At 37.0% G+C, this 16,831-nt stretch overlaps 1 protein-coding gene across 2 annotated transcripts in view; it reads right to left on the bottom strand.

The window, feature by feature from the left end:
- L3MBTL4 (L3MBTL histone methyl-lysine binding protein 4) overlaps positions 1-16,831 on the bottom strand; it is a 461,506-nt gene that overhangs the window by 279,581 nt on the left and 165,094 nt on the right. The window contains exons 6-10 of one of the 2 annotated variants that reach the window (XM_017543913.2): positions 16,401-16,505; positions 15,207-15,342; positions 13,254-13,345; positions 11,616-11,770; positions 10,477-10,553 (exon numbers count right to left, since the gene is read on the bottom strand). In XM_017543913.2, the coding sequence (XP_017399402.1) occupies positions 10,477-10,553; positions 11,616-11,770; positions 13,254-13,345; positions 15,207-15,342; positions 16,401-16,505 (565 nt within the window). The remainder of the gene's footprint in view (positions 1-10,476; positions 10,554-11,615; positions 11,771-13,253; positions 13,346-15,206; positions 15,343-16,400; positions 16,506-16,831) is intronic. The other variant, XM_037744036.1, reaches the window with a different exon arrangement.

Below are 16,831 nucleotides of genomic sequence, written 5' to 3' on the forward strand. Positions count from 1 at the left end.
TCATAGGCTATCTTCCAGGGTTTTTATAGTTGTAGGTTTTACTTTCAAGTGTTTAAACCATCTTGAGTTGACTTTTGTACATGGTATAGTGAAGGGGTCCAGCTTCAATCTTCCGTATATTGCTAGCCATCTATCACTGCACCATTTATTGAAAAGGGAGTCTTTCCCCCCATTACTTGTTTTTGTCTACTTGTCAAAGATCAGATAGTTGTAAGTGTGTGGCTTTATTTCTGGGTTCTCTATTCTGTTCCATTGGTCTATGTGTCTGTTTTTGTACTGGTACCATGCTGTTTTGGTTACTGTAGACTTGTATAGTTTGAAGTCTGGTAATGGGATGTCTTAGCAATGTCACGTCTTCTAATACATAAACATGAGATGCCTTCCCACTCATTTGTGTCATCTTGAAGTTCTTTCAGCAATGCTGCATATTTTTCAGCGTACAAGTATAATTCCTTGGTTAATTCCTAAGTATTTTATTTTTGATGTTACTGCAAATTGAGGTGTTTTCTTAATTTCCTTTTCTAATTGTTTATTGTTAGAGTAAAGAAATGCAATTGATTTTTGTGTGTTGATTTTGTATTCTACTATTTTGTTGAATTGGTTTATTAGTTCTATCAGGTTTTTTTTAATCTTAGGTTTTCTACATATACAATCATTTTGGCTTCTAACAGATATGATTTTGCCTCTCCCTTTCCATTAGGATGCCTTTTATTTCACTTTCTTACCAAATTAGTCTGGCTAGATCTATGCTGAAACAAAGTGATGAAAGTGGATATCTTTACCTTGTTCCTGATCTTACAGGAAAAGCTTTCAGACATTTACCATTATGATATTCCTTGTGAGTTTTCACAGACATCTTTTATTATGTTGAGGTAGTTTCCTTCTGTTTCTACCTCGTTGAAGGTTTTTGTCATTAAAAGGTGTTGAATCTTGTCAAATGCTTTTCTGCATTAATTGAGATAGCATGTGGTTTTTCTCTACATTTTGTTACTGTGGTATATCACGCCGATCAATTTTCATATGTTGAGCCATCCTTGCATTTCAGTAACAAATTCCAATTGGTCATGGTGTATGTAATCTTTTTTATATATATTGCTTTTGGATTTTCTAGTATTTTATTGAAAATTTTTGCATCAATGTTCCTGAAGAATAGCAGTCTACAGTTTTTTTGTTGTTTCTTCATCTGGTTTTGGTATTATGGTAATAATGTTGGTCTCATAAAATAAGTTAGTAAGTGTTCCCTCATTTTCTGTTTTTTGGATAAGTTTGAGGGAGTGGCACTGGTTCTTAAAATATTTGGTAGAATTCACTAGTCAAGCCTTCGGGTCCAGGGCTTTTCTTTGTTAGGAGATTGTTATATTACTGATTCAATCTATGAATTATTTTATTTAGAATATTTTAATAAAATAAATATGATTTATTGCATATTTTATAAACCAGAAGTTGTGAATAAAATGTGAGCAAAACATAGTCCTTAACTGGGTTCAGTGGCTCGTGTCTGTAATCCCAGAACTTTGAGAGGCCAAAGCCGGTGGATCACAAGGTCAGGAGATCAAGACCATCCTGGCTAACACAGTGAAACCCTGTCTCTACTAAAAATACAAAAAAATTACCCGGTGTGGTGGCATGCACCTGTAGTCCCAGATACTCAGGATTATGAGGCAGGAGAATAGCTTGAATCCAGGAGGCAGAGGTTGCAGTGAGCCAAGATCATGCCACTACACTTCCAGCATGAGTGACAGAGTGAGACTCTGTCTCAAAGAACAAACCAACCAACCAAAAATACATAGTTCTTGCTCACACAATGTTCACAGAAAATTGTGCCTACACGTAACAGAGTTTTATTCCCTTTATTTTCTTTGTTATTTCTGAATTTTCAAATACTGTTATCAAAAGAAAAAAGTTTATGGAGAGTAATCTGAAAATATTTATAAAATACTTAAAAATTGTTTCTGTACTCGGTAATCTAGTAATTCTACTTACAACAGTCACAAAAAAGTAACAAACATATTTAATTGTTTTTAATTTCCTCCTCATCATTATTTATAAGAACTAGAAAAAGTGTCAATACAAAGGAAAAACTCGATGAAAGTGTGATGTACGCATAAAAGATACATATGCAGTCATTCATAGCCATGTTTTCAGAGACTATTTAAAGAAAGAGAATATGTTCAAATTAGATTTCCAAGTAAAGAAAACTGGTTATAAAAGCAGTTTTAACTATAAGATCACAACTTTAAATTACCTATATATAGTCAAATGAACAGATAAAATAATTGGAAAAATATAATAGTATGATAATGGTAAGCTCTATCTGGCAATAGGATTGCCAGTTTGACTTATGTGAAGTCCACAGCTTCACTTCACTGGTGACTATGTGTAAGACTGTAAAGGTAAAATAAACTTTGATTCTTAAAGAGTAGAACTTGGCTGACCGAGCACTCTTTACAGAGAAAGAGAACAGTATCTTTTTACAATGTTTCTACGAAATGTGTAGGGTATTCACTTTCTGTGAAATACCTTGGGGAAACAGTAACATGATTTGCAATCAAGTTAAAGACAAAGAAGACAATGATATATCATGCTGCAGCTGCAGGTATCCCCTATTGATAGAACTGCTGTAAAGTTGTCTTGTGAGACTTCTGGTAGCTGAATGTCTACCAGAGGCACAAACACAATAATATAAAAAATATTGCATATGGTACCAAATGGCCACAGAAAATTTTCCCCCCAGCTAGTAAAATATGCAAGTTTACTTTTTTACTGTTTCGGGTTGCTTTTTGCTATCATAGTAAAATGCACTTACTGGAAACAAAATGGTATTTGCAAGAAAAGAGAGACTTGCAAGGTCAGGAACTAAATTTATTTCCCTAGCCTATCAATTCACAGAGTCCTCAAGACTACAGAAAACTGAATAAAAGAACTCATACATGCGTCCTTTTCAGACACTTTCTAAATAAAGTAAGTAGCAATCCCAAAGTGTCTCACACACTGTCCTAAACCCATTCTCATATCCCTGGATAAGGTCCCTGCCCCTCATTTCCATGTATCATGAATATCCCTAATGGTCTTCCCACTCCTTCTTTTTAATCTGGCCTACTATTGCCAAATAAAGCATCCCTAAACACAGTTGTATCATAGCTTTGACCATAAATTCTTCATTATTGCTTTTAAAGACCCTTCATAATATGGTGTCGAAGTCCCCAACCTATTAGTTCCTTATTAATATTCCAAAACTGAAGCGAAACCCATTTCAGACTCCTGACCTACAGAACTGTAAGATAACACATTTGTATTGTTTTATGCTGCCAAGTTCGTGGTAATTTGCTACAGAGCAGTATACCATCATGTAATTTTCTCCGTGAAGCATTTCTTATGCTTTCTAGACAGGTGTTACCTCTTTAATTATCTTGCTAGCCCTATAACAGTTATGCCTTAGCTTATAGTCCTTAGTTGACTGTCAGCTTGCTGAAGTCACAGAAGAAGGTGGCTCACCAACCTTTCTGTCCCACCTTCCCCTACCAATGTTCTACATTATCGTAATAACAGTGAATAGGGATCCAGGGCTTCATAACACTGTATGAAGAAAGAGAGAAAGAGAAGAAAGAAAGACAAAAGAAAAGAAAAGAAAAGAAAAGAAAGAAGAAAGAAAAGAAAGAAAGAAAGAAAAGAAAAGAAAAGAAAAGAAAAGAAAAGAAAAGAAAGGAAGGAAGGAAGGGGATAAGCCAACAAGTAAATATAGAAAGAATAATGAAATTAGAACATCACCATTTGGCAAACATCACGCTAATAACTAATTCATGTCATAAAGATCAATATATGTTAAAACCTAGCAGGTGAAAATTTGATGAGAAATTGAATATTTACATATTCTCAAAGTAACTCCCGAACAAATATATATTAATTACAAAAGGAAAAAGAGTAATTTCACAGTGGAGAGGCTTGGCACACAACACTTTATCAAGTGACCAAAATTACCATGAACAGGAAAGGGAATGATGAAATTTGCAAACCACCTGATACGGTGCAATAACAACTCAGCCTTGCCTCTGGGACACCCCTCCACAGATACCTAACCCATACCTAATCACGAGGAAACATCAGACAAACCCAAAGTGAGGGGCATGCTATAGAACTGGTCTGTAATCTTCAAAAATACCAAGGTCAGAAAAGTTAAGGAAAGACTGAAGAACTGTTACAGACTGAAGGATGCACAGGAGACATGACTAATACATGCAGCATGTGATCATGAATTAAATCTGTAGGTTTTTGTGTTTGCTTTTTTTTTTTTTTTTTTACAAAACATATTACTGGGTGACAGGCTAAACTTTCATTTTGGCAACTTAATCTCAAATGGTTTGTCAGGGAGGCTTTCTGTTTGCTATTCTTATAACTCTTCTGAATCATTAAAATCATTTCAAATTTTAAATAAGGCAAAAATATTCACAAGGTCAATCACTATTAGTCTGAGCCTAATGTGTTCTAAATCACTTCTCACCTCTTATCTCCCTCCCTCATCCACACCCTGTAGCCTGGCCTGTCACTCACAATTTTCATAATTTCTAAGTACGGTGGCAACTTCATGCCATCTTGCTTTAGTGCATACTGTTCCTTCCACCTCATATTCTCTTCCACTCCATTTCTCAGTTAAAATTTTACACACCCTTCAAAGGCCAATTCAAACACGACTTCCAATGTGAAGCTGTCCAGTTAAGAAGGTTGGAACTAACATCTCCCTCCCTGCGTTACTGCAGCTCCACTGAAAGTTGTCCTTCCTTCTCAGAAGCCATGTATAGGACTTCAGGCAGTGTTGTGAAGAGGAAAGGGCAAAGGAGTTTATGATGTCAACTCACAGGGCCTGCTACCAAGTCAGCACACATGTGGGAGGCCTGGGCCAAGGGACCTAACTCTCTGGATACCAGTTCTTCAGCTATGAAACGAAAATAATTGGCCACTTCACAAAGTCGCCATGAAAATAGGTAAGTATGTGAAATTAACTGAATTGGGCATTAAGAAAAATGAGATCCAAAAACAGGAGGAACAATAAGCAGAAAGGTTTTGTTATTTAACATGTTTATCCACAGGATGTTATTTGTCTTTAAGACAGACTCAGGCGTGTCATAAAAGGGCTTCTTCTTACGATATTGCAAGGGGATTCACCCTTCACAGAGGCCTTCATTGAACTCCAGGAAACTTCCTATTTGCTAGATGATATTTAAAATGAAAATACAATAGATCAGCCATTTAATCAAGGTATGAACAAGATAATGGAGTGTAACAAAAATATATTCAAAGGAACCGTGAGTAAAAATTTGAGGTGAAGACGATTAAAGCTCAGCCGTAAACAAAATCGCTTGAAGTTTATGATGAGTAATGATCATGATGTCCTCTGGGATTGTGTGAAAACATGAGTGCATCAAAGATGTTAGGCCCCTACTAACTGCATAAGAGGGGAAACACTTGGAGCCAGAGGTAGCAGAAGGGCCCCTGAGACAGGATGATAGAATGCTGTGTACTCAGGTGATTCACAAGTAGGAGCTTAACCATGAGATTTAGAAAGGAAAACCAACTAAAATGATCTTCAGAAATTCTTTTTCCTAAGACAAGTCTAGAGCTGGGCGGTTTGACTGTGTGCGTGTGTGTGTGTGTGTGTGTGTGTGTGTGTGTGTGTGTGTAGAGAGAGAGACAGCGTATGTGTTTAAATATAGTAAAACATAAAAAGATCAAATATTGTTCGTTCCAATGATTTGTTTCCGACTTGTCAGAAAAAAGTGTTTGCTATATCTGCTATACCGTGTGTGTGTGTTTGTGTGTGTGTGATTGCAGTGTGTGTGTGTGTGTAATTGCACTTCTGAGAGCAATTAAAGTGCTTGAAAGTAGAACAGCATGTGCTGATCTGTAGAGCTGCCCCTGGTGTATACTCTAAGTCTCATAGTTTCCAGATAAAAGACCTTCTTCAGAGACAGAGGTCAATTTTTAAAACACGTAAATGATAAAATGTAAAGATCATTTCACTGATATAAAACTAATTCCGAATTCCAGGTTTTAGCTACTCTCTGCAGTGTCTTTCTAGAGAAGGCTTAAACACATGCCAGAATCTTTTCTTCCTTCAGGAGAAGCAAGCTGATGGAATTTTGGTTGAAGTTACAAAATGACAGAAAGATGTTAGATACTCAGAAAATCCTCTTAACAAGTCTTAACATTTGATGAAGAACAAAGTTGGAGAGCTTTGCTGAAGTTTTAGCTGAAGTTATAAAATGAAACTTCAACTAAAGCTGTAAAATACTTATAAAATGCAAATCTACAATAATCAAACCAATGTCATACTGATATAAGAATAGGCATAGGCACAGAAACCAATGCAACAGAATTGAGGGTCCAGACATAAGCCTAAACACCCATGGTAAATTTATTTTCAACAATGATGCCAAGACCATTCAACAAATGGTGTTGGAAAACTGGATAGCCAGAAGCAAAAGAATTAAGTTCAACCTCTTCCTCATTTCATACACAAAAATCGAATAGAAACAGATCTATTGGCCAGGTGTGGTGGCTCACGCTGGCAATATCAGCACTTTGGAAGGCTGAAGTGGAAGAATCTCTTGATAGATAGTGGTAAATCTTCATAACTCCGCCTTTGCAATAAGTTCTCAGATTTAATACCCAAACCACAAGCAACAATAGAAAAATAAACAAATTGGATATCATCAAAATTAAAACCTATTGTAGATCAATGGACCTTACTAAGAATGTGAAAATACAACCTGTAGAATGGGTGAAAACCATTCATCTGATAGGGGTTTAATATTCAGAGTGTATAAAGATATACAGTAATAATATATCAATAATATAAATAATATAATAAAGCCTGATAAATGGACTTAATATTTAAATATTAAAAGACAACCCAGTTGAAAAATGGGCAAAGACCCTGAATCGAGATTTCTTTCAGAAAATGTACAAATGACCAACAAGCACATGAAAAGATGTTCAACATGATTGGTCCATAAGAAAATACAAATCCGAACTACATGAGATACCACTTTATAGCCACTACAATGGTTTTAATCAAGAAAACAGAAAATAACCAGGGTTGGCAAGGATGTAGAGAAACAGGAACCTTTTTGTAGTACATTGCTGGTGGGAATATAAAATGGTGTGGGTACTTTGAAAAACAACTTGTCAGTGCCTCAAAATGTTAAACATATGACCAAGCAATTCTACTCCTAGGTATATGCTAAAAAGAGATAAAGACATATGTCCACACAGAAAATTATACGTAAATGCTTACAGTGGCATTTCTAATAATTGCCAAAAGGTACAAACAAACCAAATATCCATTCACAGATCAATGGATAAACAAATTGTGGTATGTGCATACAATGGAATGTTACTCAGTCATAAAAAGGAACAAAGTACTGATACATGCTACAACCTGGATGATCTTGAAAACACAATGCCAAGTGAAAGAAGTCAAACACAAAAAGAGATGTATTGTATGATTCCTTTCATGTAATATATCAAGAACAGGCAAATCCATAGGGGAGGAAATCTGATTAGAGGTGTCAGGGTGGTAGGTGTGTTGGGAATGTCTAGGGAGTGTCTACTTAATAATTAGGAATGTCTACTTAATAAGCACAGGATTTTTTACAGGGAATAAAAAAGTTTTGAAACTAGAGAGAGCTCGTGGTTACATAATATGGCGAATACATCAAACACTACCAAATTGTACACTTTAAAATGGTTAACTGTATGCTGTGTGAATTTCACCTCAGTTAAAAAAAAAAGGAATAAAATACTTAGTAGCAAATTTATTAAAGTAAGTACAAGACTTGTAAATTGAAAACTACAAATTATCACTGAAAGAAAATTAAAGGCAGCCTCAATAAATGGAAAGAAGTCCTGTGTTCATGGGATGAGAAACTTAAAATTGTGGAGATGGCAATACTCCACAAATTGCTCTACAGATTCAGTGCCCCATTATCAAAACCCCAGCTGGCTTTTTTGCAGAAATTTACAAATTAATTCTAAAATTCAGATGGAAATGTAAGGGACTGAGAAGAGCAAAAACAATCATGAAAAAGAATGGTGCTGGAGGACTCATACTTTCCAATTTGGAAATTTATTACAAAGCTACAGTAATCAAGCATGGTACTGGTATAAATTAGACATGCAAACCAACAAAAAAGAACTGAGAGTCCCGAAATAAACTCATACTCTATGAGCAATGAATTTTCAATTAGGGTGACAATGGGGACATAATAGTCTTTTGTAACAAATCTTTATGACCCTAGGTTAGGCAATGCTTTTTTAGACACTACTAGCATGTTAATGATGGCACAATTCTGGACCTCTAATTCCAAACATGCTGCACAGAGTTTTTCTAGACTCACACAACACCAAGAGACTTATACACTGAGCCTATTCATGAAGCCTAGTGAGAACAAGCTGGAAGCAGTGAAATTATTTCACTAGGTGAAAACCAGAAGAAGCATTCCATGTCTCCAGGCACATCAACTCAACCCACGTATTCTGAGATCTGACAAGCATTTCACCTCATCTTTTTTTTTTTTTTTTTTTTTTTTTTTTATGGAGTCTCCCTCTGTTGCCAGGCTGGAGTCCAGTGGCTCTATCCGGGCTCGCTGCAACCTCCGCCTCCCAGGTTCAAACAATTCTCCTGCCTCAGCCTCCTGAGTAGCTGGGACTACAGGGGCCCACCACCACACTCGGCTAATTTTTGTATTTTTAGTAGAGACAGAGTTTCACCACGTTGCCCAGGCTGGTCTCAATCTCCTGACCTCGTGATCTGCCCACCTCAGCCTCCCAAAGTGCTGGGATTACAGACATGAGCCACTGTGCCTGGCCTCACCTCATCTTAAGCAACATTATTCTAAAGTTAGTTTTAGCCACTTTCACAGAAAAATAGGACAAATGGCTCTAAATCTATCTATATATCAAAATCAGAATTTAACGTGTTACATATTTCATAAAACCTTTCTAGTTCAAGTACATATTTTTGAATAATTTGTGATTTTGGTTTGGCTTTTTTATTGTTTTTAATTCTAAAAATTATCTTCACCAAATTCAAGAATTTGATGAGAAATTCTAACATTTTTCTATGTTTAAGGCAAAAAAAGATTTAAAAACAGCAAAACTATGAACCATTTGAATCAAAACAACATTTGCTCCATTCTAGAATGACACATCCCTTACTCTACATTTCTTTCTGTACATTTTTTATTGAAAGAAAATATATGTCTGCTTGGACACTTGTGTTATACTAAGATTATGCAGCCTGTATGTCTAATTCATTTTTAAATTAAAAAACAGGCGGGGGGCAGGGGCTCATGCCTGTAATCCCAGCACTTTGGGAGACTGAGGTGGACAGATCATGAGGCCAAGAGATTAAGACCATCCTGGCCAATATGATGAAACCCTGTCTCTACTAAAAATATAAAAATTAGCTGGGCATGGTGGTGCACACCTGTAGTTTCAGCTACTTGGGAGGCTGAGGCAGGAGAATCTCTTGAACCCGGGAGGCAGAGGTTGCAGTGAGCTGAGATCACACCACGGCACTCCAGCCTGGCAACAGAATGAGATTCCATCTCAAGAAAATAAAAATTGGCCGGGTGCGGTGGCTCACGCCTGTAATCCCAGCACTTTGGGAGGCTGAGGCGGGTGGATCACGAGGTCAAGAGATCAAGACCATCCTGGTCAACATGGTGAAACCCCGTCTCTACTAAAAATACAAAAAATCAGCTGGGCATGGTGGCGTGTGCCTGGAATCCCAGCTGCTCAGGAGGCTGAGGCAGGGGAATTGCCTGAACCCAGGAGGCGGAGGTTGCGGTGAGCCGAGATCGCGCCATTGCACTCCAGCCTGCGGAACAAGAGCGAAACTCCGTCTCAAAAAAAAAAAAAAAAGAAAAGAAAAATTAAAAAACAAAGGGACTTAACAGAGCAAGTCTCTAAACATTTCATAATGTTTTTGTCATGAGATAAAAATAAATAACTTGACGGAGTCCTTATTTAAACATTTAGTTTGGTGCAGGAAGTCTGGTAAGTCTAGAGACCCACTGTTAAGTTAGTTTTTACTGCTTAGATTTCTGTATTTCTACGTTTAACTCCAAAGTTAATTATTTTTAATAATCTTATTGTTCAATTAATGAATTAAGTTATTAGATAAATTACATAAGTAGAAATAGCTAGTTTTAAATATCAGTATTCAACAACAGTACTCATTTAGTTGGACAATAATTTTTAGCAACTTTGTTTTAATGGCTGCCTAATTATAAACACAGTCCGTCTTCACTTCGGGGAAGGACAGAGAGAGTTCAGACACTTGGTGGTCAACAGAATCTCACACGGCATTTTTATTCTATACCTTGTATTAAAATATGGTCTTCATAAACAAAATAAAAATGAGGATTATCACTCACGCAGAGATGACTTCAGAGAAAACCCAGGCAGTCCACTTACCTTGAGGTGCTATCAGAGTTCTTCCATTCTCCTGACACCAACCAACTGGCTGGACATAAGGGCTATTAACATCACACCTGCAAAAATGGGACTCTCTTTTACATTCCACATTACTTAAAGCCAGAGAAAGAATTCAAGACTAACAATCATTCTGGGTATCAAGAGATGCCACAGAAAACAGTACTTCATAGCTGGAGAGAATTAGAAGGAATTTTTAGTACTGTATTTGTAGGCTGAGTTATCAAACTTCTCTTTCACATAGGCTTCTTGAAATATAAAAGTATGAAATTAACGGGGGGGGGGTGGTCACCAAGGGCCTGAACTGCCAGTGATTGAGCATTGAGTGAGTGGGCATTTTAATAAACTTCTACCACTTCTTGCTGGCAGCAAGAGAAAACATTAATAGATCAGCCCAATCAGACTCCAGATGACATTTTTCCTCCCTGTCCTTTTCAGAGAACCCAGAATATTCTGCGTAAGACACATATACAACAATTCCTCTCAGCTTTGCCTCTGAGTTCAAAGGAGAAGACAGGGCCCATCAGGCACATGAAGAACCACTGTCTCAGGCAAGAACTTGGCGATTACTAGGGACATATGTGGAGAAATGCTATAAAAATTACTCTTGCCATGACCTCTTGCATATTACAGGTTTTTATTCCACCCCCAAAAAAATTCCTTTCAACCCATGCCATGTTATTCTAATGGCATGGCAGCATACATTTTCTCTGCTTCCCAAAGTCTTTCGAAGAATTCACTCTCATTTTCCCAGAATCTTTCCTTTTGAAAATGTGACAAGGTTCCTTTAACATTTTTTAGACAGAAAAAAAAATACTGCAAGTTTTTAGCTTCCTCTTCACAGAAATGCTTTCCTCACAAACTAGAAAAAATACAGCAAAGGGTCCTGAACTGGTCATATTATTTCAGATGAGGCCTCACTGGGTAATCTACATATGGAGAAGTTTCTAGCACTCTTTAATTGAGTAATTCACATGAAAGAGAAGATAGTGAACAGTCAACCACCAAATTCCTGATGTTTATCACTATTAGAACAGCAAGAATAGTGAAAGTGCTGGAATGAAAACAAATTCTTAACACCAGACATATGAACACACGAAAATAAAACATTCGTATCTCACCAGTAATCATAACTATCATCCCAATTGTCAAAATGCACTAGTAAGCGATCTTCAACAATATCTGCTATGGTTGCCACACACACCAAGGAAGGGTTCTTCCTGTCGACAGCCTCCAGCTTCATTCCAACCTGAAATTCTTTAGGCATTGGCCCATTCTAACGCAGCAGCAGCAGGGGAAGAAGCACAAAAAGAAACAGGACACCAAACAGGACTGAGCCACTGTCAAAACTTCTATGGTTAGCATCAGCAAAGTCTACAGGTGTCAGCACTTACCCTCTGGACAAAGCCAGCAAATGCCAGTAAAAATATTCGCCAACTGTCACATAGTTTATGTTCATAACAAAGACCCCGGAAACTAGCTTTCCTCTGTGCTTTTGTCTTTTGTTGTGCAAGGTCGTCTTCTTTCCCTTATCATTTTCATATTTCCCTCTTTGATTCTTAGAATAATTTGTATTAATTTTAAAACGTGATGTTTACTGAACACAATAGTATCAAATAATCTTCTCTGCTCCCCATAGGCTTTTGAAGTTTCCAAATGCCGCTATTTGAAAAAGTGGTGAAGATATGTTCTAATTAGCACTAAAGTATCGTTTTAATTGGATTACTCAATCTGAAAATAAGTGGCTTTTTCAATATTTAAGAAACACATGCTTAAATGAAACTGTAACTTAAAAATGTGAATTTATATATAATTCATATACATGTTTATATAATTTAAATTTATAACTTTAAAATCTGAATGCTTTTTTTTTTACGATCTGTACTTTTCTTAGTATAAATATACTATGAACTATGATTTACAATAACATAACAATTACAAACCCACCCTTCATATACCTATAAACTAGCCAGTCCTGGGATTTAGGGAGTACCCACTCTATCTGGGGACTACAAGAGTGTTTTTTTCTCTACTTCTATTTTATCAAACCCTGATTTTCATTTTCCTTCAGTACATTCTATTTTTACAGCAATTTCCTGTTTTAATATCTCCTTTTCTTGATACAAATCTATGAAACACATGTAACGATTGTGTAACACTGCTTTCAAGATCACAGAAGTGAAGCCTGGAGAAATTCAGTGAGTGGACTGCACAGTGACACCGCCTGCCGGTGGCAGAGCCAACTTCTGGGGTTCCGACTTATTCTCCTTCTCTATGAACGTTCACTAGATTTCTGGGGGCACAGATGGCATAAGAAGTGTGCTCTACCCAGATCCTCAGAACACCCCTTCAATTAATACAAAATGTTACTCTCATTTTCATTACACTTAAATATATCTAGGCTGGGTACATTCAAAGTTTACTTAGAGTATCTGTTGGTTTCAAAACATCAAAACCGACATTAAAGGATTAACTCACTGTAAAAGAAAACATTTTTAAAAGACACTTTATTTTTAGTAGGCTTTAAACATAAAGTTTTTAACTTTTCCCATCTAATTGAAGTATTTAAATTACATTTTTAAAGGAAGAAAATCAAAATATGCCCATAAGAAATTAACGAATTAGATGAGAAAAGTCATGGAAAGGTAAGAGTTTCCATAATTTCTTAAAGGATTAAAATAAAACAGAATATACTGTGAATTTTAAGAAATTTAAGCTTAGGGGGAAATTTGATTTATACTGAGAAACAAAATACTTACAGGACTTCTGTTTCTGAACAATTTCTTTGGAGCATTTTGCAATTTGCAGGCCTTCAAGTAATCCATCCAAACAAATTTATCTTTTCTATAACCTAGAAAAAGCACAGATTACTCAAAATACGCACAAGATGTAACCACATGCATATTAAATATATTAGGTTGGTCCAAAAGTAATTGTGGTTTTTGCCATTACCTTTAATGGAAAAAACCCATAAATACGTTAAAAGTAACGGCAAAAACCACAATTACTTTTGGACCAACCTAATATTCTTATTATTAGTCTCCTGCCATTCAACGTCCTTAGCACCCACAAAAGATTTAAATTAAAATCTCCAAATTGTTTCACCGTTTTAAAATGTATTATATTCAAAACTGTTGATAGTGCTTGCCCATTATGTGCATCATTCCCTACACAATTTCATATTCTCTGATACGGAGTCAGTATTCTGGTGGCTTGACGGGAGTCTCATCTCCCATTAAGGCTTTCCTGAATGGGCAAAGTGATGAGACCAGAGTTACCATACCTGTTCCCACTCCTGAGGAAGCCACATCGCAGAGACCATCAGAGGTCCTGACGGTGCAGCTATCCAGGATGCCAGGCACAGAAACCCCTTCTCAATCCAAAGCCCATTCAACAGCTCCAGCTTTCTGCATCCCATCTTTACAAGCCTCCCATTAAAAACTGCCACATCCTCCCATTCGCATGCCTAGCACGGCTCTCACACAGTGCTGGCCCAAACAGTACGGGCTCAAAAAATGGTTCTGAGCACCAGGCTTGGAACAAGAGTTAAACTCCTTGCACAGGCTTCCAGGCCTGGGAACACCACTCTCTTCATCCCCGACCTTCCACCTGGGCTTCTCTGCTGTCTTCCTGAGATGTCTCATCCTCCCCAAGCACGCTCCTGTCCCCGATGCCTGCTCGGTTCTTCCCTCAGCTGGCTTACCCAGACACCACACTGCTTCCTCTCGCATTTCACCCACGTCTCTTTGGAACATTAGTCCACAGAGAGGCCTTTCTCCACCGTTCTGTCTAAAAGAGTGTCTCTGCAGCCACCACCAGGACCCCTCTCCTCTGAAATGAAGTCCCATGGAGACAGAGCCATTGATTTACCTGCTGTTGGCCCCCAGTGCCTCACGCAGTAAGGGCTCCACAAATACCTACTGAATGAACGAGCCTGCCGCCTGTCACCAGCGCCCTAGAAACTAGCAAACTCAAAGGACTCTGCCATCAGCCTCAGGGGAGGATGCCAAGGGACACCCTGAGTGGATTACTAAGCATAAAGGACTATATACTGACTCCAGAAGTTGCCACAGTCATCGAGCAGTCTAACACACACGCCAGGGACAGTATACAGAAATTTGCTGTGCAAAGAAATGAGCCCATCAGCGTTGTCCTCAACCACATCCCCACCTCACTTGCACACAGCAAATAGAAGAGGTTTTGGTCACATCTGCCTTGCCCAGATTCCTCCAGCATATAACAAAACAATGATATTTTTTATTCCCATCAAAAGAAAATACTGAATTTTTTTTCATAGTTCCATGTTTTCCATGATTCCTAAGGTTGAAGCAAATTATTTACAGTGCATCAGGTTTTCTTGCCTTGTACTATCATTGATTAGATATTTCATTTCACTCATGATTTAAATATTAGTTGGCATTCCCAATAAGGTTTAATAAATTTTATATAAAATAAAATGCTTTCATATTTTATTTCTGCCCTCTATACATTATCAGAATATTTGACCCAAATAGTCATTTATGCTTTTCTTTAAAGATATTTACTTCTAAAAATGGTACCACTATAGTCTTACTATTCTTTGTAGATCAAAATCTCATTTTGGAAATCAATTCACACCAAGATCTGTTGTTAGAATTTCAAAAAATCTTGTTAAAACACAAGTGAAATACCAATTAATTCTCTTTCCACTTGGTAAATGTATCCTGGCTTACCCTTAGGGATGTGCAATTCATGTTTGGTCTTTTCACACCACCCTACTGGATGAATGTCAGGGGAGCCAGCATTGGTCCAAAAATCATAGCAACTTAAATAACCATCAAAATGAAGTCTAAGACGGTAACCACACACCTGCAAGAGAGAAGGTTTACAATCATTCGTTAAGTGTCATATATTTGGAGTAGACACAAAATTCACAAAATATTCATAGATTTTGTCAGTACTATCAACATATAAGAGCCAGTCCTGCTATTCAAATGTTTCCACTAGAGGACAAATTTATGGATGACATCTAATTAAGACAAAATGGTAATGAAATTAGACCATGACTTATAGGTATCTAGTGCATTCTGCAAAAATAGTAACCCTTTTATCCAATCTAGGAATCTGAGGGTGAGTTTATGTATTCATTAGTTAACTGGTTTATTTATTAATTCGATACCTGTCAAATATTCCCTTCAGCAACCCTATTTTCTGCCCTCTGGCCTGGATTCATATTCCAAGACAGTGTAAGCTAAAGTACAAAGCAAAGCTAACATAGGCATGGCCTTGTTTCAACTCTAACATATGTATCCAGCATACTCAATAAAGAAAATAATAAAACAGTCTGAGAAATACATCCTCTAGACATGTGGTACAAGTTTAATAGCTATAATCAGTCAGTAAAGTGAATAAATGTGACTACTATGTTCAATGCTATTAGAAATATAAAGATCTTTTATTGATTTAATAATGTTTAGTAAATATCACATTTTATAAGCCATTCATCAGGAGCTTGCCACTCTAAATAATTTTTGTAAAGTGTATGTATTTTTATAAATATATAATTCATATGTATTGATATTATTCATACACATTTCTCATTATTTCAGTTCAAATGTGAATAAGTACCTCTCATTAATAGGTAAAAATGACACTGAGATTAACAGATTGTTATCAACCTCAAGTGAAAATTATTTACCCATTAACTCAAGAGTAAATGCTAGTCGATAAAGGACTTATTAGAAAATTCATCTTAGGGGAAAGAAAAATATTTACTAAGAAACATAGTTTCATCCATCACTGACTAAAATAAATCCATAATGCACTGGATCTTGTTCATGATAAATATCAAACAAATTTTTATTCTCTTAGAAAAGTATCTTTCTGTCACTATGCAATCAGCCCAAGACAATAACACCACCTCTTACCTCCGCTACAGAAAGCACACAGAATACCGATGGATGTCGGGGATCGATGCCTTCTAATCTCATTCCAATTTGAAAACCATTTTCATGCTCTGGAAAGGACTGATCCTACAAAATTTCACAACATAACATTAGCCACTGAGATTTCTTCACAGTTTTATATTAAAACATTTGGTGTCACCTCCAGGCGAAGTCTAAAACAACTGAACTCATAGAAATGAGAGTAGAATGGTGTCTACCAGAGGCCGGAAGTTAGGGGAATGGGAAGACGCTGGTCAAAGGCTACAACGTTGCAGTTAGAAAGGAAGAATAAAAGTTAAGGTGGTCGGGCGCAGTGGCTCAAGCCTGTAATCCCAGCACTTTGGGAGGCCGAGGCGGGTGGATCACGCGGTCAAGAGATCGAGACCATCCTGGTCAACATGGTGAAACCCCGT

This window comes from Cebus imitator, unplaced genomic scaffold, assembly GCF_001604975.1.
Source record: "Cebus imitator isolate Cc_AM_T3 unplaced genomic scaffold, Cebus_imitator-1.0 Scaffold162, whole genome shotgun sequence".
NCBI classification, from domain to species: domain Eukaryota; kingdom Metazoa; phylum Chordata; class Mammalia; order Primates; family Cebidae; genus Cebus; species Cebus imitator.